Source organism: Oncorhynchus nerka, linkage group LG18 (assembly GCF_034236695.1).
Source record: "Oncorhynchus nerka isolate Pitt River linkage group LG18, Oner_Uvic_2.0, whole genome shotgun sequence".
NCBI lineage: Eukaryota > Metazoa > Chordata > Actinopteri > Salmoniformes > Salmonidae > Oncorhynchus > Oncorhynchus nerka.
The window spans coordinates 18,200,978-18,225,754 of NC_088413.1; the positions used below are offsets into that span (position 1 = coordinate 18,200,978).

The 24,777-nt window shown below is 39.3% G+C and overlaps 1 protein-coding gene across 1 annotated transcript in view; it reads left to right on the forward strand.

Annotated features, from left to right (window-relative positions):
- Positions 1–357: 357 nt before the first annotated feature.
- Positions 358–24,777, forward strand: part of LOC115126817 (up-regulator of cell proliferation-like) — a 35,762-nt gene continuing 11,342 nt past the window's right edge. Inside the window, exons 1-6 of the mRNA XM_065003614.1 lie at positions 358–899; positions 7,900–8,064; positions 10,638–10,751; positions 17,586–17,883; positions 21,208–21,256; positions 21,452–21,718. Of these exons, the coding sequence (XP_064859686.1) occupies positions 7,961–8,064; positions 10,638–10,751; positions 17,586–17,883; positions 21,208–21,256; positions 21,452–21,718 (832 nt within the window). The 5' untranslated portion in view covers positions 358–899; positions 7,900–7,960. The remainder of the gene's footprint in view (positions 900–7,899; positions 8,065–10,637; positions 10,752–17,585; positions 17,884–21,207; positions 21,257–21,451; positions 21,719–24,777) is intronic.

Sequence of the window (24,777 nt, forward strand, 5' to 3'; positions counted from 1 at the left end):
CAAGCCACTACACCAATGAGGTGTTTCAAGAGGCTGAGAGAGGGAAGTAGTAAACAAGGTGAATGCTGTGTACAATGAGAGTCTGTAACATTACCATTTGTCATTGTTTTGACTGGTTGGCTGGTTTGTTGCTGGGTTGCTGGTTGGTTGATTTATAGTTCATCTAAGGACTATCTGGGGACACATTCTAATGATTTACACACATTAGATGAAGTATCAACCAACCTCAATGAATTAATATTAATTTATGACAAATTACTGTTCTTAAATAACTAAATGCCCTAATGTGTTCAGTTTATTTGTGTCTATTGCTGTACCCCCCCCCCCCCCCCAAATCGCAGCACCCCCACCACCACTCCCAAACTACTTCCTATGGTCTCTGTACCTCTGAAAACGTCCCTTCACTTTCATTTCCACTGTCTCTGCTAAGGTCTCAGGACCCATCAGCTCTACAAAGTCCTCTGACTCCACCTTGAGGAACAAAGGAGTGATTACAACTATCACAGAATGACAAAAATATGATACAAATATAATACTGAATAATGTTTTCTGATCTATGCTTGTTTGTGTCTTTACTGCATTTAATAACCACTCGCTGAAGACATATTCACACATGATCAAATAATTTTAATGGATAACTTTCTTTATAGAGTTTGCGGCGTATGCCAATACCAATATGTATCAGATGTGTACTGTTATTTCCAGATGTTTTTAATTCATTTGACTCTATATATGACATCACAAATATTTCAGTATTAGAACTATATATTCTGCCTCTTAGAAAACGTAGATCTGTTTTTTTTGTTGTTGTGTAAGTTATTTCCTGTTAGAAACTGAAAGTAAATTTGACAGCTGGCTTCAGCTCAGGGTTTTCGACTTGCAAGTCAGCAGGGGAAATGGTAGGTTCATGTTTTTATTATTAAAGTCAGGTGTAAGATTCTTTGGGAGTCGATTCTTATTCAACGAAACATATTTAATACAGGCCCGATTTTTCAACTTCTTTCTAATAAACGGCAAGTAAATAAATCTAGTACCCCACTAGGCCCGCTGGCATAATGGCGGAGTGCGCACAAGGAAGACCACGAAAAGTGTTCTCTTTTTACACAGCTACCAGACGCTGATATTTAAGCTTTTTAGCAGATATATTCATATATTTATCCTTAAATAAGAGTTGATTGTGATGAAAGAAACAATAGACAATCGTGTGTATTGTATACATGTATTTCTTCCAAACTTTGATAGGCGGTCATAGGCCTAATTGAGTCCCACTAAATGTGTACAGTTGTGTCCGAATATTTAGGCATTTTAGGTATGCGCAAATATAACGTTTTATATGTGAAATTTGGGAAATAGAGTATGCTTGAAATGCCAGCATGTTACATTTCGGCTATAATTCGCTGCATACTTGAGGAAGGACGGACTGTACCAAATGGGGCGGCAGGGTAGCCTAGTGGTTAGAGCGTTGGACTAGTAACCGTTCAAACCCCCGAGTTGACAAGGTACAAATCTGTCGTTCTGCTCCTGAACAGGCAGTTAACCCACTGTTCCTAGGCCTTCATTGAAAATAAGAATGAGTTCTTAACTGACTTGCCTAGTTAATTAAAGGTAAAAAAAAAAAAAAAATGAAAGGTGCGTCTACTATGTTGATATTTGTTACTTACTGCATACATTTGTTGTAAACAGTACGTTTCTAAATAGTATATAGTAAACATGATGTAGTTTTAGTAAGTAGTAAGCAATACAGATTTCGGATACGGCCTATGACACCCATCCAAACCGGACAAAATGGATTCATAGAAAGGCAATCACTTTGGTTTTGCGTTGGCCCATAGAGATAGAGAGCAGGGTCTGCACCATTGATGCTATCTCCTTTTTAAAGTAGTACATTTTCTTCTTCAGGACTGCCTGATCCCTCCTGATGACCCGGCTGGCCATGACTCCAACAGGGTCACCAGGAAGGTGGTGAATCTTCAATGTCGCTGCCCATGCTAACGCAGCCTTTTGGCCACTAGAGGCCTCTATCATTTTCAATGGTTAGGGCGTGGTGTCTAGAAGGGATACAGTTTATGTCAGAATTGACCAGGAGTGACTCTTTGTAGAAGGTTATGAGAAATTACAAAACAGGTTAGGATAATTAACGTAGTATGTTATGATAACTAGGTTAAGGTTAGGAAAAGGTTTGGTCCAAGATGGCGTAGCAGTCGGACGTGTGTTTTGTCTTGTCCCGACCTGTCTGGTGTAAATATAGTTTTCCTCGTTTTTTTTCTGTATATATTTCGTACATATTTTAATCTCACTTTCCAACTACAGGCTGAATATACTCTCCTGCAGCCCGCATCACCCAATGTGGTACGGATCTGCTTTTTCTATACTTTAGAACCGGAACCCCCATCAGAAGCTAGCCAGCTAACTAGCTACTAGCTAGTACATTTACATTTAAGTCATTTAGCAGACGCTCCTCAGTTAGCCACTGCTAGCGGTCTTCAAAGTTAACTAGGACACCAGTGCGACATCAACCCAGAGCATATCAGACTGCTTTTTCTCTACCACATCTCCGGATTCCTACCGCAAGCTCTGAACCTTTACACCGGATCATCGCAACTAGCTAGCTGCAATCCGAGTGGCTACTCCTGGCTAACGTCTCTGTCCCAAAGCAAGCACCAGTTAGCCTTGAGCTAGCCTCGAGCTAAGCCCATCTAGCCGAAGAGGTCCAACAATACCTCTTTTGCCAATTGACCTGGACCCTTTACTGCCGACACGGAGCCCCGCCGATCCATCACGACTGGTCCGCCGACATAATCGTCCGAGGTGGTTTCAACAGGCTTTTCCGTTGCGACATCGCCAAAGATCCATCTGCTGGCCAAGGCCCGCGAGCTTTCTGAATCGCTGTGTCTCCAGCTCACCTAGCGTACTAGAGCACCTGTAGCATACTCCTGGGCTACAATTACCCGGGCCCACGACCGGTCTGTCGATGTCACCGCATGAAGAGGAATAAACAGACTCACCCCATCGCGAGGTCCCCCAAAGGTTAACTCTCTAGCCCTCGCTATCTCCCTGCCTGCTAATTCGGCCTGCTAACGGCTAGCTTGTCTAGCTCCGGTCCGCTAACTGCTACCTTGTCTAGCCCGGGCCTACGAACTGTTAGCTTGTTAGCACAGGCCTGCTAACCATCTGAATCACCGCGTCTCAAACACTCTCTGGACCCATTTACTTTCTATCTCTTTTTGATTTTTAATTTGTTTATACCTTCCGGAAACCTGCCTCACCCAATGTGATACGGAATCGCTATTATTATTATTTTTTTTAGAACACACTCAAGAACCTCCAGACGCTAACCAGCTAACTAGCTACTAGCTATTTAGTCATTGTTAGTTTTTAAAAAACCTGGATAACACTCGCCAGTCCAGCTTCCCTGCCCATCCACCGCTGCCCCCTGGACACTGATCTCTTGGCTACATAGCTGACGCACGCTGGACTGTCCATTAATCACGGTACTCCATTCTGCTTGTTTGTTTTATCTGTCGGCCCCGTTGCCTAGTCAACGCCATTTTACCTGCTGTTTGTTGTGCTAGCTGATTAGCCTCGCCTACTGTTTTTAGCTAGCTTTCCCAATTCAACACCTGTGATTACTGTATGCCTCGCTGTATGTCTCTCTCAAATGTCAATATGCCTTGTATACTGTTGTTCAGGTTAGTTATCATTGTTTTAGTTCACAATGGAGCCCCTAGATCCACTCTTCATACCCCTGTTACCTCCTTTGTCCCACCTCCCACACATGCAGTGACCTCACCCATTACAACCAGCATGTCCAGAGATACAACCTCTCATCATCACCCAGTGCCTGGGCTTACCTCCGCTGTACCCGCACCCCACCATACCCCTGTCTGCGCATTATGCCCTGAATATATTCTACCATGCCCAGAAACCCGCTCCTCTTATCCTCTGCCCCCAACGCTCTAGGCGACCAGTTTTGATAGCCTTTAGCCGCACCCTCATACTACTCCTTCTCTGTTCCGCGGGTGATGTGGAGGTAAACCCAGGCCCTGCATGTCCCCAGGTACCCTCATTTGTTGACTTCTGTGATCGAAAAAGCCTTGGTTTTATGCATGTCAACATCAGAAGCCTCCTCCCTAAGTTTGTTTTACTCACTGCTTTAGCACACTCTGCTAACCCTGATGTCCTTGCCGTGTCTGAATCCTGGCTCAGGAAGGCCACCAAAAATTCAGAGATTTCCATACCCAACTATAACATCTTCCGTCAAGATAGAACTGCCAAAGGGGGCGGAGTTGCAGTCTACTGCAGAGATAGCCTGCAAAGTAATGTCATACTTTCCAGGTCCATACCCAAACAGTTCGAACTACTAATTTTGAAAATTACTCTCTCCAGAAATAAGTCTCTCACTGTTGCCGCCTGCTACCGACCACCCTCAGCTCCCAGCTGTGCCCTGACACCATTTGTGAATTGATCGCCCCCATCTAGCTTCAGAGTTTGTTCTGTTAGGTGACCTAAACTGGGATATGCTTAACACCCCGGCAGTCCTACAATCTAAGCTAGATGCCCTCAATCTCACTCAAATCATCAAGGAACCCACCAGGTACAACCCTAACTCTGTAAACAAGGGCACCCTCATAGACGACATCCTGACCAACTGGCCCTCCAAATACACCTCCGCTGTCTTCAACCAGGATCTCAGCGATCACTGCCTCATTGCCTGTATCCACCACGGAGCCGCAGTCAAACGACCACCCCTCATCACTGTCAAACGCTCCCTAAAACACTTCTGTGAGCAGGCCTTTCTAATCGACCTGGCCCGGGTATCCTGGAAGGACATTGACCTCATCCCGTCAGTTGAGGATGCCTGGTCATTCTTTAAAAGTAACTTCCTCACCATTTTAGATAAGCATTCTCCGTTCAAAAAATGCAGAACCAAGAACAGATACAGCCCTTGGTTCACTCCAGACCTGTCTGCCCTCGACCAGCACAAAAACATCCTGTGGCGGACTGCAATAGCATCGAATAGTCCCTGTGATATGCAACTGTTCAGGGAAGTCAGGAACCAATATACGCAGTCAGTCAGGAAAGCTAAGGCCAGCTTCTTCAGGCAGAAGTTTGCATCCTGTAGCTCCAACTCCAAAAAGTTCTGGGACACTGTGAAGTCCATGGAGAACAAGAGCACCTCCTCCCAGCTGCCCACTGCACTGAGGCTAGGTAACACGGTCTCCACCGATAAATCCATGATTATCGAAAACTTCAATAAGCATTTCTCAACGGCTGGCCATGCCTTCCGCCTGGCTACTCCAACCTCGGCCAACAGCTCCGCCCCCCCCGCAGCTCCTCGCCCAAGCCTCTCCAGGTTCTCCTTTACCCAAATCCAGATAGCAGATGTTCTGAAAGAGCTGCAAAACCTGGACCCGTACAAATCAGCTGGGCTGACAATCTGGACCCTCTATTTCTGAAACTATCTGCCGCCATTGTCGCAACCCCTATTACCAGCCTGTTCAACCTCTCTTTCATATCGTCTGAGATCCCCAAGGATTGGAAAGCTGCCGCAGTCATCCCCCTCTTCAAAGGGGGAGACACCCTGGACCCAAACTGTTATAGACCTATATCCATCCTGCCCTGCCTATCTAAGGTCTTCGAAAGCCAAGTCAACAAACAGGTCATTGACCATCTCGAATCCCACCGTACCTTCTCCGCTGTGCAATCTGGTTTCCGAGCCGGTCACGGGTGCACCTCAGCCACACTCAAGGTACTAAAAGATATCATAACCGCCATCGATAAAAGACAGTACTGTGCAGCCGTCTTCATCGACCTTGCCAAGGCTTTCGACTCTGTCAATCACCATATTCTTATCGGCAGACTCAATAGCCTCGGCTTTTCGGATGACTGCCTTGCCTGGTTCACCAATTACTTTGCAGACAGAGTTCAGTGTGTCAAATCGGAGGGCATGCTGTCCGGTCCTCTGGCAGTCTCCATGGGGGTGCCACAGGGTTCAATTCTCGGGCCGACTCTTTTCTCTGTATATATCAATGATGTTGCTCTTGCTGCGGGCGATTCCCTGATCCACATCTACGCAGACGACACCATTCTATATACTTTCGGCCCGTCATTGGACACTGTGCTATCTAACCTCCAAACGAGCTTCAATGCCATACAGCACTCCTTCCGTGGCCTCCAACTGCTCTTAAACGCGAGTAAAACCAAATGCATGCTTTTCAACCGATCGCTGCCTGCACCCGCATGCCCGACTAGCATCACCACCCTGGATGGTTCCGACCTTGAATATGTGGACATCTATAAGTACCTAGGTGTTTGGCTAGACTGCAAACTCTCCTTCCAGACTCACATCAAACATCTCCAATCGAAAATCAAATCAAGAGTCGGCTTTCTATTCCGCAACAAAGCCTCCTTCAATCACGCCGCCAAGCTTACCCTAGTAAAACTGACTATCCTACCGATCCTCGACTTCGGCGATGTCATCTACAAAATGGCCTCCAACACTCTACTCAGCAAACTGGATGCAGTCTATCACAGTGCCATCCGTTTTGTCACTAAAGCACCTTATACCACCCACCACTGCGACTTGTATGCTCTAGTCGGCTGGCCCTCGCTACATATTCGCCGCCAGACCCACTGGCTCCAGGTCATCTACAAGTCCATGCTAGGTAAAGCTCCGCCTTATCTCAGTTCACTGGTCACGATGGCAACACCCATCCGTAGCACGCGCTCCAGCAGGTGTATCTCACTGATCATCCCTAAAGCCAACACCTCATTTGGCCGCCTTTCGTTCCAGTACTCTGCTGCCTGTGACTGGAACGAACTGCAAAAATCGCTGAAATTGGAGACTTTTATCTCCCTCACCAACTTCAAACATCAGCTATCCGAGCAGCTAACCGATCGCTGCAGCTGTACATAGTCTATTGGTAAATAGCCCACCCATTTTCACCTACCTCATTCCCATACTGTTTTTATACTGTTTTTTATTTATTTACTTTTCTGCTCTTTTGCACACCAATATCTCTACCTGTACATGACCATCTGATCATTTATCACTCCAGTGTTAATCTGCAAAATTGTAATTATTCGCCTACCTCCTCATGCCTTTTGCACACATTGTATATAGACTGCCCCATTTTTTCTACTGTGTTATTGACTTGTTAATTGTTTACTCCATGTGTAACTCTGTGTTGTCTGTTCACACTGCTATGCTTTATCTTGGCCAGGTCGCAGTTGCAAATGAGAACTTGTTCTCAACTAGCCTACCTGGTTAAATAAAGGTGAAATAAAAAAAATTAAAAAAAAAGGCTCAGGGTTAACTAAGATTCAAAAAGACAAACAAGTTTGAAGTCAATTTGACTAGCCATTGCCAGGATGGGCTAGATCGTGTCCAGCCAAGGCCAATACAATTTCCTAAAAGATGATGACAGAAAAAGACAGCGAAATAACCTAATTATATCATAACTACAATTAAGAGGGCTAAACCTTTACTGGGTAACCTTGGCTATATTGCTGGGTTAAATATTTTATTTATAAATAATAATAAAAATAAGCAATGCTATTGTTCAAAAACACTTTTTCTGCCTATAGTGCTTTTCACAATTGCATTCAGTGCAAACTGCTTTACAGAATATCATTATAATATCTTACATCCCCAGCACAGCAGCCAACAGTAGTTCTACTCAGCTTTTGTGTTTAAAATGCTTTACAGAATATCATTATAATATCTTACATCCCCAGCACAGCAGGCAACAGTAGTTCTACTCAGCTTTTGTGTTTAAAATGCTTTACAGAATATCATTATAATGTCTTACATCCCCAGCACAGCAGGCAACAGTAGTTCTACTCGGCTTTTGTGTTTAAACGTGTTAATATAATGCTGTTTACTCTTCTTATTTACAGATTGATATGGGACTAGACCAGTCCTCTTCAGCATTGTGAGGTCTCCTCTCTGAGAGTTATAATGAGTTATCACCAGGGGGCTGAGGGTGGAGCCATCCATAAAGAAAGATGTAAGGATGGGTCGCCATACAAGGATCTTGATGAGACCATGGACCCTGATATGAGGTGTGTGTGTGCTTGTTGAAAAGTTTAATATTATCATTTTGTAATAGATTAACATGGGGATTTTGACCAATAATTCCTCTCAAATATAATATATTCATCTGATTTCTATGAAAGATACTGAGTTACTGCATAGTAAGTTACATAGTAAACAGAACACTTTATTCCAGGGGAAACCTAGATCAGATGCATAATTGAATACGTTCAACTGAAATGTGTCTTTCACATTTAACCCAACCTCTCTGAATCAGAGAGGTGTGGGGGGTTAATGCTTTAATCAACATCACATCATTGGCGCCCGGGGAGCAGTTAACTGGGGTTAACTGCCTTGCTCTAGGGCAGAACGGCAGATTTGTCCACCTTGCTGGCTCGGGATTCAAACCAACGCTCTTAACCGCTAGGCTACCTGCCGCCCCTATAATGACCCAAAGCATGATGGGATGTTTTAATTGCTTTAATTCTAATCAGAAATGACTGTGGACAAATCAAGGGCCAGTGGTAGATCAAATAGAATTGTATTTGTTACATGCGCCGAATACAACTGGTATTTCCAAGAAATGCTTGCTTACGAGCCCTTCCCAAGGATACAGAGCTTTAAAATTAACAATACAAATAATGAAATGCTTTTATTAGAAATTATAATAAAATAAAACATTTAATAAAATAGTAACAATAGGAATCAAATAAAATACACAAGAATGGAGCTATATACAGGAAGTACCAGATGAATGTGGAGCTATATGTAGGAAGTGCCAGATAAATGTGGAGCTATATACAGGAAGTGCCAGATAAATGTGGAGCTATATGTAGGAAGTGCCAGATAAATGTGGAGCTATATACAGGAAGTACCAGATAAATGTGGAGCTATATATAGGAAGTGCCAGATAAATGTGGAGCTATATACAGGAAGTGCCAGATAAATGTGGAGCTAGATACAGGAAGTGCCAGATAAATGTGGAGCTATGTGTAGGAAGTGCCAGATAAATGTGGAGCTATATACAGGAAGTACCAGATAAATGTGGAGCTAGATACAGGAAGTACCAGATACATGTGGAGCTATATACAGGAAGTACCAGATAAATGTGGAGCTATATACAGGAAGTACCAGATAAATGTGGAGTTATATACAGGAAGTACCAGATAAATGTGGAGCTAGATACAGGAAGTACCAGATACATGTGGAGCTATATACAGGAAGTACCAGATAAATGTGGAGCTATATACAGGAAGTACCAGATAAATGTGGAGTTATATACAGGAAGTACCAGATAAATGTGGAGCTATATACAGGAAGTACCAATACCACCAGATCAATGTGCAGAGATAAGAGGTATTTGAGGTAGATACTTTTAGTCATGTAGTGTATGTGGACACCTGCTCATCAGGAACTGAGATTGGCGATTAGGCCTGGCTTGTAGTCAGCGTTCCAATTCATCCCAAAGGTGTCCAATGGGGTTGAGGTCAGGGCTTTGTGCAGGCCAGTCAAGTTCTTCCACACCAATCTTGACAAACCATTTCTGTATGGACCTCGTTTTGTGCACAGGGGGCATTGTCATGCTGAAACAGGAAAGGGCCTTCCCCAAATTGTTGCCACAAAGTTGGAAGCACAGAATCATCTAGAATGTCATTGTATACTCTAGGGTTAAGATTTCCCTTCACTGGAACTTAGGGGCCTAGCTCGAACCATGAAAAACAGCCCTAGACCATTTTTCCTCCTCCACCAAACTTTACAGTTGGCATTAGGCATTAGGGCAGGTAGCGTTCTCCTGGCATCCACCAAACCCAGATATGTCTGTCAGACTGCCAGATGGTGGAGCGTGATTCATCACTCCAGAGAACGCGTTTCCACTGCTACAGAGTCCAATGGCGGCGAGCTTTACACCACTCCAGCCGACGCTTGGCATTGCGCATGGTGATTTTAGGCTTGTTTGCGGCTGCTCGGCCATGGAAACCCATTTCATGAAGCTCCGGAAGAAGAGTTGTTGTGCTGACATTTCTTCCAGGTGTAATTTGGAACTCAGTAGGTAGCGTTGCAAGCGAGGACCAACGATTTTTACATGCTACCCGCTTCAGCACTCGGCGGTCCCGTTCTGTGAGCTTGTTTGGCCTACCACTTTGCGGCTGAGCCATTGTTGCTCTAGACGTTTCCACTTCAAAATAACAGCACTTACAGTTGACCGGGGAAGCTCTAGCAGGGCAGAAATTTGACAAACTGACTTGTTGGTTTGTCCTATGACGGTGCCACGTTGAAAGAGCAGTCTCTTTCTTCTGGTTGTATATTTTAATGAAGAGTAACAAGTCAATGAATAGCCATATTAGTTTCAAAGAGGGGACCTTACAGCAAAATGAAGGGAGAGATTCTATGTTCTACCTGGAAAAGTCAATAAGTTCCTATAATGATTGTTAATTCATGTAGTTGGCTAGAAGAAGAGAAGTTAAAATTCACATTATGGTGATTCAGATCATTATTATGCTGAAGAGGGGAATATAATACATTATTGGAGATTTCGGTTGGTTTAGTATTTACTGTTTTATTCTTTTTTTGTGTGTTTTGTGTGATGGTCTTGTACTACTAGTGGCCCTCCAGAGAGAGCAGAGTCTATTTCCTCTGGTTTTCTATCAGTGAAGACTGACCGATCCATGGATTTCCCTCTTCATTTCAAAGGAGCAGACTCTCTACATAACAAAGGGTGAGATTCTGATGTGCAGCCAACTGTAAATACAGGCCTATGTTGTAATAATGCTGACCTCATGAAATAAAAGATCTGTGACTTATTGTAAAGCAAAAATACACATCATGATAACGGATAGTTATAGGAAGGTTACCATGTGTTATATTATCATGATAACAGATAGTTATAGGAAGGTTACCATGTGTTATATTATCATGATAACAGATAGTTAGAGGTAGGTTACCATGTGTTATATTATCATGATAACAGATAGTTATAGGAAGGTTACCATGTGTTATATTATCATGATAACGGATAGTTAAAGGTAGGTTACCATGTGTTATATTATCATGATAACAGACAGTTATAGGTAGGTTACCATGTGTTATATTATCATGATAACAGATAGTTATAGGTAGGTTACCATGTGTTATATTATCATGATAACAGATAGTTAGGATATCATGTGTTATATTACCATGATAACAGATAGTTATAGGTAGGTTACCATGTGTTATAATATCATGATAACAGATAGTTATAGTTAGGATATCATGTGTTATATTATCATGATAACAGATAGGTAGGTTACCATGTGTTATAATATCATGATAACAGATAGTTATAGGTAGGTTACCATGTGTTATATTATCATGATAACAGATAGTTATAGGTAGGTTACCATGTGTTATATTATCATGATAACAGATAGTTAGGATATCATGTGTTATATTACCATGATAACAGATAGTTATAGGTAGGTTACCATGTGTTATATTATCATGATAACAGATAGTTATAGGAAGGTTACCATGTGTTATATTATCATGATAACAGATAGTTATAGTTAGGATATCATGTGTTATATTATCACGATAACAGATAGTTATAGGAAGGTTACCATGTGTTATATTATCATGATAACAGATAGTTAGGATATCATGTGTTATATTATCACGATAACAGATAGTTATAGGAAGGTTACCATGTGTTATATTATCATGATAACAGATCGTTATAGTTAGGTTACCATGTGTTATATTATCATGATAACAGATAGTTAGGATATCATGTGTTATATTATCACGATAACAGATAGTTATAGGAAGGTTACCATGTGTTATATTATCATGATAACAGATAGTTATAGGTAGGTTACCATGTGTTATATTATCATGATAACAGATAGTTATAGGAAGGTTACCATGTGTTATATTATCATGATAACAGATAGGTAGGTTACCATGTGTTATATTACCATGATAACAGATAGTTATAGGAAGGTTACCATGTGTTATATTATCATGATAACAGCTAGTTATAGGTAGGTTACCATGTGTTATATTATCATGATAACAGATAGTTATAGGTAGGTTACCATGTGTTATATTACCATGATAACAGATAGTTATAGTTAGGATATCATGTGTTATATTACCATGATAACAGATAGTTATAGGAAGGTTACCATGTGTTATATTATCATGATAACAGATAGTTATAGGAAGGTTACCATGTGTTATATTATCATGATAACAGATAGTTATAGTTAGGATATCATGTGTTATATTATCATGATAACAGATAGTTATAGGAAGGTTACCATGTGTTATATTATCATGATAACAGATAGTTAGGATATCATGTGTTATATTACCATGATAACAGATAGTTATAGGTAGGTTACCATGTGTTATATTATCATGATAACAGATAGTTATAGGAAGGTTACCATGTGTTATATTATCATGATAACAGATAGTTATAGGAAGGTTACCATGTGTTATATTACCATGATAACAGATAGTTATAGTTAGGATATCATGTGTTATATTATCACGATAACAGATAGTTATAGGAAGGTTACCATGTGTTATATTATCATGATAACAGATAGTTATAGGTAGGTTAACATGTGTTATATTACCATGATAACAGATAGTTATAGTTAGGATATCATGTGTTATATTATCACGATAACAGATAGTTATAGGAAGGTTACCATGTGTTATATTATCATGATAACAGATAGTTATAGTTAGGTTACCATGTGTTATATTATCATGATAACAGACAGTTAGGATATCATGTGTTTTATTATCACGATAACAGATAGTTATAGGAAGGTTACCATGTGTTATATTATCATGATAACAGATAGTTATAGGTAGGTTACCATGTGTTATATTATCATGATAACAGATAGTTATAGTTAGGATATCATGTGTTATATTACCATGATAATAGATAGTTATAGGAAGGTTACCATGTGTTATATTATCATGATAACAGATAGGTAGGTTACCATGTGTTATATTATCATGATAACAGATAGGTAGGTTACCATGTGTTATATTATCATGATAACAGATAGTTATAGGTAGGTTACCATGTGTTATATTATCATGATAACAGATAGTTATAGGTAGGTTACCATGTGTTATATTATCATGATAACAGATAGTTATAGGAAGGTTACCATGTGTTATATTATCATGATAACAGATAGTTATAATTACAGCAGTTATAGGAAGGTTACCATGTGTTATATTATCATGATAACAGATAGTTATAGGAAGGTTACCATGTGTTATATTATCATGATAACAGATAGTTATAATTACAGCGGTTATAGGAAGGTTACCACGTGTTATATTATCATGATAACAGATAGTTATAATTACAGCAGTTATAGGAAGGTTACCATGTGTTATATTATCATGATAACAGATAGTTATAGGAAGGTTACCATGTGTTATATTATCATGATAACAGATAGTTATAGGTAGGTTACCATGTGTTATATTATCATGACAACAGATAGTTATAGGTAGGTTACCATGTGTTATATTATCATGATAACAGATAGTTATAGGTAGGTTACCATGTGTTATATTATCATGATAACAGATAGTTATAGGTAGGTTACCATGTGTTATATTATCATGATAACAGATAGGTAGGTTACCATGTGTTATATTATCATGATAACAGATAGTTATAGGTAGGTTACCATGTGTTATATTATCATGATAACAGATAGGTAGGTTACCATGTGTTATATTATCATGATAACAGATAGTTATAGGAAGGTTACCATGTGTTATATTATCATGATAACAGATAGTTATAATTACAGCAGTTATAGGTAGGTTACCATGTGTTATATTATCATGACAACAGATAGTTATAGGTAGGTTACCATGTGTTATATTACCATGATAACAGATAGTTATAGGTAGGTTACCATGTGTTATATTATCATGATAACAGATAGTTATAGGAAGGTTACCATGTGTTATATTACCATGATAACAGATAGTTATAGGTAGGTTACCATGTGTTATATTACCATGATAACAGATAGGTAGGTTACCATGTGTTATATTACCATGATAACAGATAGTTATAGGAAGGTTACCATGTGTTATATTATCATGATAACAGCTAGTTATAGGTAGGTTACCATGTGTTATATTATCATGATAACAGATAGTTATAGGTAGGTTACCATGTGTTATATTACCATGATAACAGATAGTTATAGTTAGGATATCATGTGTTATATTACCATGATAACAGATAGTTATAGGAAGGTTACCATGTGTTATATTACCATGATAACAGATAGTTATAGGTAGGTTACCATGTGTTATATTATCATGATAACAGATAGTTATAGGAAGGTTACCATGTGTTATATTATCATGATAACAGATAGGTAGGTTACCATGTGTTATATTACCATGATAACAGATAGGTAGGTTACCATGTGTTATATTATCATGATAACAGATAGTTATAGGTAGGTTACCATGTGTTATATTATCATGATAACAGATAGGTAGGTTACCATGTGTTATATTACCATGATAACAGATAGTTATAGGAAGGTTACCATGTGTTATATTATCATGATAACAGATAGTTATAATTACAGCAGTTATAGGAAGGTTACCATGTGTTATATTATCATATGATAACAGATAGTTATAGGAAGGTTACCATGTGTTATATTATCATGATAACAGATAGTTATAGGTAGGTTACCATGTGTTATATTATCATGACAACAGATAGTTATAGGTAGGTTACCATGTGTTATATTACCATGATAACAGATAGTTATAGGTAGGTTACCATGTGTTATATTATCATGATAACAGATAGTTATAGGAAGGTTACCATGTGTTATATTACCATGATAACAGATAGTTATAGGTAGGTTACCATGTGTTATATTACCATGATAACAGATAGTTATAGGTAGGTTACCATGTGTTATATTATCATGATAACAGATAGGTAGGTTACCATGTGTTATATTACCATGATAACAGATAGTTATAGGAAGGTTACCATGTGTTATATTATCATGATAACAGCTAGTTATAGGTAGGTTACCATGTGTTATATTATCATGATAACAGATAGTTATAGGTAGGTTACCATGTGTTATATTATCATGATAACAGATAGTTATAGTTAGGATATCATGTGTTATATTATCATGATAACAGATAGTTATAGGAAGGTTACCATGTGTTATATTATCATGATAACAGATAGTTATAGGTAGGTTACCATGTGTTATATTATCATGATAACAGATAGTTATAGGTAGGTTATCATGTGTTATATTATCATGATAACAGATAGTTATAGGTAGGTTACCATGTGTTATATTATCATGATAACAGATAGTTATAGGAAGGTTACCATGTGTTATATTATCATGATAACAGATAGTTATAGGAAGGTTACCATGTGTTATATTATCATGATAACAGATAGTTATAGGAAGGTTACCATGTGTTATATTATCATGATAACAGATAGTTATAGGAAGGTTACCATGTGTTATATTACCATGATAACAGATAGTTATAGGTAGGTTACCATGTGTTATATTATCATGATAACAGATAGTTATAGGTAGGTTAACATGTGTTATATTACCATGATAACAGATAGTTATAGGTAGGTTACCATGTGTTATATTATAATGATAACAGATAGTTATAGGAAGGTTACCATGTGTTATAATATCATGATAACAGATAGTTATAGGTAGGTTACCATGTGTTATATTATCATGATAACAGATAGTTATAGGTAGGTTACCATGTGTTATATTATCATGATAACAGATAGTTATAGGTAGGTTACCATGTGTTATATTATCATGATAACAGATAGTTATAGTTAGGATATCATGTGTTATATTACCATGATAACAGATAGTCATGTTACCATGTGTTATTAGGTTATAGGAAGGTTACCATGTGTTATATTATCATGATAACAGATAGTTATAGGAAGGTTACCATGTGTTATATTATCATGATAACAGATAGTTATAGTTAGGATATCATGTGTTATATTATCATGATAACAGATAGTTATAGGAAGGTTACCATGTGTTATATTATCATGATAACAGATAGTTATAGGAAGGTTACCATGTGTTATATTATCATGATAACAGATAGTTAGGGATATCATGTGTTATATTACCATGATAACAGATAGTTATAGGTAGGTTACCATGTGTTATATTATCATGATAACAGATAGTTATAGGTAGGTTACCATGTGTTATATTATAATGATAACAGATAGTTATAGGAAGGTTACCATGTGTTATAATATCATGATAACAGATAGTTATAGGTAGGTTACCATGTGTTATATTATCATGATAACAGATAGTTATAGGTAGGTTACCATGTGTTATATTACCATGATAACAGATAGTTATAGTTAGGATATCATGTGTTATATTACCATGATAACAGATAGTTATAGGAAGGTTACCATGTGTTATATTATCATGATAACAGATAGTTATAGGAAGGTTACCATGTGTTATATTATCATGATAACAGATAGTTATAGTTAGGATATCATGTGTTATATTATCATGATAACAGATAGTTATAGGAAGGTTACCATGTGTTATATTATCATGATAACAGATAGTTAGGATATCATGTGTTATATTACCATGATAACAGATAGTTATAGGTAGGTTACCATGTGTTATATTATCATGATAACAGATAGTTATAGGTAGGTTAACATGTGTTATATTACCATGATAACAGATAGTTATAGGTAGGTTACCATGTGTTATATTCTAATGATAACAGATAGTTATAGGAAGGTTACCATGTGTTATAATATCATGATAACAGATAGTTATAGGTAGGTTACCATGTGTTATATTATCATGATAACAGATAGGTAGGTTACCATGTGTTATATTACCATGATAACAGATAGTTATAGGAAGGTTACCATGTGTTATATTATCATGATAACAGCTAGTTATAGGTAGGTTACCATGTGTTATATTATCATGATAACAGATAGTTATAGGTAGGTTACCATGTGTTATATTACCATGATAACAGATAGTTATAGTTAGGATATCATGTGTTATATTACCATGATAACAGATAGTTATAGGAAGGTTACCATGTGTTATATTATCATGATAGCAGATAGTTATAGGTAGGTTACCATGTGTTAGTTATAGGTAGGTTACCATGTGTTATATTATCATGATAACAGATAGTTATAGGTAGGTTACCATGTGTTAGTTATAGGTAGGTTACCATGTGTTATATTATCATGATAACAGATAGTTATAGGAAGGTTACCATGTGTTATATTATCATGATAACAGATAGTTATAGGTAGGTTACCATGTGTTATATTATCATGATAACAGATAGTTATAGGTAGGTTAACATGTGTTATATTATCAGGCCATTATGTATTAAACTGAACTGATGAGGTTATTTTGATCAATGTGTTTGATACCTGTAATTTATATTTCCCATCAAGGCCAGTAGACGTATCCTGTGATATCTGCTCTCAGGTCCAAGCTGTGAAGTTCTGTCAGACCTGCAGTGTGTCCTACTGTGAGACCCACATCAGACAGCACTATACAATAGCAGCACTGCAGAGACACACACTGGTGGATGTGACTGGAGACCTGGTGCAGAAACTCTGTCAACATGACTACAGTCCTCTGGAGGTGTTCTGTAGGACAGACCAGATGATGATCTGCAGTCAGTGTGCAGAGACAAACCACAAAGGACATGATACCATCCTCCTTGAGACAAAGAAAGCAGGAAGACAGGTAACTAGTTCTCTTTTCTTTCGGGGTTTTTCAGTGCAGTTCCAGTAAATGTCTGAACACTCCTTAATTAACACTAGAACCGTTGGGACTCGAGGCATCCCAGTTTGGGCCGTCAACATTCTAACAGCCCAATAAAAACATTTCATATGTGCTACAGCAACAATAATCCTTTGGCTGTGTTCATGAACGTCTTAGTATTATTAGTTCTGATTAGGATCTGCAATTATCTGCTGCACAGGAAGTGGCTACTCTTCCTGGGGTCCAAACAGGAACCTAAACACAACCCATAAAATACATAATACACGTAGAATATAGTACACTATATTTATGTTACAATTAAATAACTTGGCAGACACAATACAATGCAAAATATATGATCTCTTCACAGTCCCCGTCGTGTTGTAAAGGGTTCTTTTATCTGGTTTTTAATCTGGTTTTATTGCGATCTTACATTACATGGGAAAGGGGATACCTAGTCAGTTGTACAACTGAACGCATTCAACTGAAATGTGTCTTCCGTTATTTGACAGTATGACAGCAATCCATGCTTTGGTTCAGTTTTCCTGGCACTGTTTCCACACACGTGTTTTAGCATTTGTGGCTCAAATTCAAGCCTTTTTCGTGCCTCATGTCCAAATCATCCAAAAGTACTGTATCTAAAATTGATTGTGAAGCTCAACAAAGTCACTTAAATGCTAATATGTGTCGCATGACTTTAATGAGATGTGTACAATAATTGCTAAAATGTTAGCATGTTTCAACAGTGCCAATGAAGCTAAACCAAAGCATGGATTGCTGTCATACCGTTTCCATAGACTGTTTAGAGGACTAAGGAAAACAATATTTCATTTTGTAATTTGGGGGAACGACACCATCATTATTTTGTTTATGCAGGTCTTAATAAATATTCTTGAACTAAATGTATTTCAAAAGAACAGAATAGGAGTTTAATTATGTTACTAGTCTGTTCTTAGTATCCTAGGCTATATGCTGCTGGGAGTGGAATTGCAGTTAGTCGTCAAAAATAAAACATATTGAAATAGTCTTTCCACTACATATTGAAATAGTCTTTCCACTACATTTTGAGAGTTGATTGGGAAATGTAGGTGATTTATAAACCTTAGTATCTGTAATACCATTATTGAAATCAAAGTGTGTGACCTGCATGAACCTCTGTAACATGATTTGAGAAAGTCGCTTTTTGGGAAGCTCCTTTCCCTTCTTTGTTAGTTACACATGCTGCACTGTTCATCAGTCTCTTCATTGACGAGACAATTGTTAATATTGTCTCCCATCAGACTATTGTCAATTTAATCTTCTTTAGACTACATACATTTCCATAGGCTTCTGTGAAATTAGTTTCAATATAGTTGATGTGTAGTTTTGATGGGCTATTAGTCGGATGTGCAGCCGGATGAAGGAAGGGATGAAGGAAGGGCTGAAGGAAGGGATGAAGGAAGGGCTGAAGGAAGGGATGAAGGAAGGGATGAAGGAAGGGATGAAGGAAGGGATGAAGGGATGAAGGAAGGGCTGAAGGAAGGGATGAAGGAAGGGCTGAAGGAAGGGATGAAGGAAGGGATGAAGGAAGGGCTGAAGGAAGGGATGAAGGAAGGGATGAAGGAAGGGATGAAGGAAGGGATGAAGGAAGGGATGAAGGAAGGGCTGAAGGAAGGGCTGAAGGAAGGGCTGAAGGAAGGGCTGAAGGAAGAGATGAAGGAAGGGCTGAAGGAAGGGCTGAAGGAAGGGATGAAGGAAGGGCTGAAGGAAGGGATGAAGGAAGGGCTGAAGGAAGGGCTGAAGGAAGGGATGAAGGAAGGGATGAAGGAAGGGCTGAAGGAAGGGCTGAAGGAAGGGATGAAGGAAGGGATGGCTGAAGGAAGGGATGAAGGAAGAAGGAAGGGGAAGGGCTGAAGGAAGGGATGAAGGAAGGGCTGAAGGAAGGGATGAAGGAAGGGCTGAAGGAAGGGCTGAAGGAAGGGATGAAGGAAGGGATGAAGGAAGGGCTGAGAAGAAGGGCTGAAGGAAGGGCTGGGTATGATTTTATTTTTATATATAACTTCCAAAAATATAAAACATGCAACAATTTCATTGCTTTTACTGAGTTACAGTTTATGTTTTGATTCTCTAATATATGGATTCCACATGACTGATAGTTTTGTGGCATTCAAATTGTCATCAACAAAATTGTCATCAACAAAATGCAATTGTGTTGGTTGTCCGTAGCTTATGCCTGCCCATACAATAACCGCCATCACAATGTTGACATCAGCAAACCGCTCGCCCAGAAAACACCATACACGTGGTCTGTGGTTGTGAGGCCTATTGAATGTACTGCCAAATTCTCTAAAACAACAAATGTTCATTTTTCTATCATAAGCAGCCTCGGCTTATTGTAGAGAAACGAACATTCATTCTCTGGCAACAGGCTCTGGTGGAGATTCCTGCAGTCAGCATACCAGTTGCACGCTCCCTCAAAGCACGAGACAACTGGCAATGTGTTGTTTGACAAAACTGCACATTTTAGTGTGCACATTGTAATGATCATACTGTTTACTCAGCTTTTTGAAACGCAACACCTGTCATGTGGATGGATTATCTTGGCAAAAAAAATGCTCACTAAGAAAAAAATGTGATTTCTGTGCAATAGAACATTTCTGGGATCTTTAATTTCAGCTCAAGAAATATGGGACCAATAATTTACATGTTGTGTTTTCTATTCTTGTTTAGTGCTATTTTCTCAAACAATAACCAGAAAAAATAGACAATAAACAGACGCACAGAAATATCAACAAACATCAATGACATCACACCTGCTCAGACACATGTTCCCACCCATACACATCATGTGTCTCACAACCACACTCCCCCTCCATCTCCTGCCATACTCTATGCCATATAAATAATCATGCATTTCATTCATCCACTGTTGTAGTGATGGAGTATCATTTGATTTCCAGTCTTTTCAAAATCATTAACGAGAAAGGTACTGTATGGTCCACCCCATTGGGTATCTCACCGCTCCCTCAAATACCATGTCTTGAAATATGCAGATTAACAGTTAACATGCATTGTAAAAGTTGCAACAACGACAGTGTGATAAATGTACTTATTTAGGAAAAGTCAAGGATTGAGGGGGACATGACTTTAAAAATGGACTATTACAATGTTAAAATCACAACATTGTTCAAAATATGTCATCTGCACTTTCAGCGTTGCAGAAGAATATCAAAAGCAGTTGATGTATCTTTGAAAAAACATCTGTTTTACATTCAGCAAAATATTTATTTTTTAAAGAAATTACTAATTCTATTTTTGTTTTCCCAGCCTAAGAGTTTTGATAGAGACCAACACACAACGTTGGCCGCGGATGATGGTAGGTACAGTTTACAGTATGTGGAAACAGAATAAACTGACCCAAACAATATTATTTCATTTGACTCTCAATTTTATAGGATACATTTTGTAATACGTCAATTGTTTTCCTTTAACTGCTGGTATAAATAGTACAAATGTGTGTTTGGAATGTCAATGAAGTCTGTTTTTCAATCACCCGTTATTCCTTCACTAGTGCTGCCCCCTCCTGGTGACATCCAGGTCCTGTTGCTGACGTCAGACTCTGTGTCTCTGAGCTGGGGTCCTCCTGAAGAGTTGAAGGGACCACAGAAGTTCAGAGTGACCTGGGGTTGTGACGTGGAACCGTGCAGTATAGGGGTGAAAAATGTTCACGAAGTTGAAATAAGCAGACTCAACCCTGGTAAAAAGTACCAGTTCAGTGTGGCTACAGAGGGAGAAGATGGAAGCCAAAGCAGATGGATCTCAGCATCCCTATCCGCAGGTACAGTAGGTCTCAGCATCCCTATCCGCAGGTACAGTAGGTCTCAGCATCCCTATCCGCAGGTACAGTAGGTCTCAGCATCCCTATCCGCAGGTACAGTAGGTCTCAACATCCCTATCCGCAGGTACAGTAGGGCTCAGCATCCCTATCCTCAGGTACAGTAGGTCTCAGCATCCCTATCCGCAGGTACAGTAGGATAACTTGTGTTTTTATTCACACTACGTTTTAGTCATTTAGCAGACACTCTACCCTGAGCAATTAGGGTTAAGTGCCTTGCTCAAGGGAAAATCAACATATTTTTCAGAGTCGGCTCAGGGATTCAAACCAGCGACCTTTCGTTTACTGGCCCAACACACTTAACCACTAGAGTACCTCTCATCCACATACTTCACTGCATCATTACCTACCTGCAGACTGCATCATTCATTCATTCCTAGAGACATTTTGGGACTCTATCAAAAACAGCCCATCTCTTCTAAACAAGTATAGGTTTTATTACAGTGCTCCAAGTACCCATATTTAAAGATGTTCCATTTGGAAGAGACCTCTTCAATCTCAGCTGGATTGGCTGAAGAGATGTCGAAAGTCCATATCCTACTGCAGGCCAGGAACAGAGCCAATACTGACGACTGCCACAAAACACTTTCAAACCTGCAGCCCGGCACCAAGTACACTGTTTGTGTTGCAACTGTGCTGAGCAATGGGGAGTAGAGTGAACCTGTCTCTACAACCATCCGCACTAGTCAGAGATCTTCCCCCAATTACAACTCATGGTGTGTTTACCAGTATCTAGAGAGATGTTGTTACATTAGATGCTTTCTCAAAAGCCCTGGCCTTATTTGACCTTTCCCCCGCAAGGCTGAACACATTATCTTAACTGTTTAACCAATATCTTTTTTTAAAGTGAAGCGAGCAAGCAAATTGTTTTTAAAGTAGAACCTCTTCTTAATAATATACTATAGCAATCTTAGTACAACACCTAGCAAGATGTTGGCCTCTTGGAGGCTAAGAGAGCCATAGTTCAGCCATTATCCGAGAGGGAGTTGTGTATCTCTTTGTTTCGGGCAAAGGACCAAAACAGTCCTGCAGAACCCTGCTGTGAGGTTAGTCAAAAGCAGGAAAAGGCTGCAAAGTGCAACCAATACAGCTTGGTTGGGTTTACCTTCCGCTGGCAAACGTAACAGGATTTACAGAACGCCACAACATCCTGTTTCAGACCAGACCAGAAGAAGTTACGCAAGATATAGTCATGCGTCTTGTTGATCCCAAGATGGCCTGTCATACTACCATCATGAGCCCACCTCAGTATCGCTTGTCGAAGTGTAACTAGAATGACAATTTGAGATATACTGGGCCAATTGACTTGCCCAAGATTGGCATTTCCTCATCAGCCCACCATCTCTGTCAAATGAACCCACACAAACTTGATCAAACTCCTCTCAACGTATCTCAGCAAAACCTTTTTTTCCCCCACTCATGGGTACTTTTCTGATAACCCATCAGGTTCTTCTACTCTGGGTTCCTTACAAATGACAGGATTTGGCACAACCTTCACTTCCTTCAAATCGTTGCCCAAAATGAATGAAACCCCCTTCATCGGTAGACTAGGCCTCACTCCAACGATCATGGAACCAGAAACAAGATCAAACTCGAGTTCCACATTATACAAAGGATCTTACATGCACTCCATCTCCACACCTTGTACAAACACTGTAACCAGTTGCTGAAGTGTCAGACAAAGGCAACACATCCTCCAAAAGGAAGGATTGAGCCTCAGTTTCTCATAGTATCTTCACAGGCTGTTTAACAGCATCACCATTATGCAGAGACACGAACCCTTCTGAAACAAAGGGTTCATACACATCTGATCTAAACAGGATTTGGGGAGATAAGTCTCTGATTGGGACTGGTTTAACGGGCTGGAGTGATCCCACAAGAAGAAACTGCTTACTCTCTCTAAGAATGTTTCAACTTAGGCCACTTAGACTGTGTCCTTTGTCATGGCAGTAATGACACACTTGCGGATACAAAGAACCAGTTTTCTGACGATCCTTGTTTTTGGACACTGGGGGAAGACACTGAAACCTCGTAGTAGGAGGTGACTTCTCTTCTCTCTTATGTAGGCAGAACTACTGGGTGCTTTGCTTGTGAAGGTAGTTTTATGTGTCAACACAAACTCACCAGCAGCTGCAGCTTTCTCAAGTGTGAGATCCTTGTGCTCATAAATGTAGGTAGCAACCCTTTTGTGAAGGCAATTCTTTAACTGCTCAAGTACCATACGTCTTTGAATCATCAAGGTCCTTGACCTCTTGAGAACCACACCACTGATCAAAATAGTTCCCTTACGAATTCAACATGGCTTTGTGATTCTGTTTTGTAATTTAAAAAACATTTATGTATGCCCTTGGGACCAACTCGTAAACAGGAAGTATAGCAGCTTTAATAGTGTCATAATCTGAACTCTGGTCAAGAGAAAGCGGCGTACACTTTCATGAGCTTTCCTCACAAGAACACTTTGGAGGAGCAGTGACCAGATATAACGCGGCAATTCGCTCAAACATGTAAAATATATACTGTACCTCCATCTCCTTACCGCTGAAAGGTGGTGCAAGCTGGCTGTTCCGACCAAGATCAAACACTATTGAGGGTGCAGGATAGACTGACCTGATTCAAAGTGCTTCCAGCTCTATCTCTCTTTTAATTGATTGGCTCGTGTTCTTGTTCTCGTTCTCTGGCAGCATATTCTTATCGTTCTGTTTTAACCAAATGGCCTGCAGTACCAATGAACTCTGACTACTGTTTTTGGGTTCAACATGTACCACTTTGATGTCATAATGCTTTGCAATGAGAAGATTTGTCTTCGTACATTTATCAAGTAACTCCCAAGTAGAATTCTCCACAAATGCTCCCAAATCAAAGTCCATCTGTTTTGTTTATTAGCTTGTGTGTTTATGCACTTTTTCACAGATTTCACCACCCTCTGAGTGGTTGTCAGTAACAGAAATTCTTCCACAAAAGTGTATTTTGAAAACTCAAATCTCTGGGCACAGTAGAGCTTC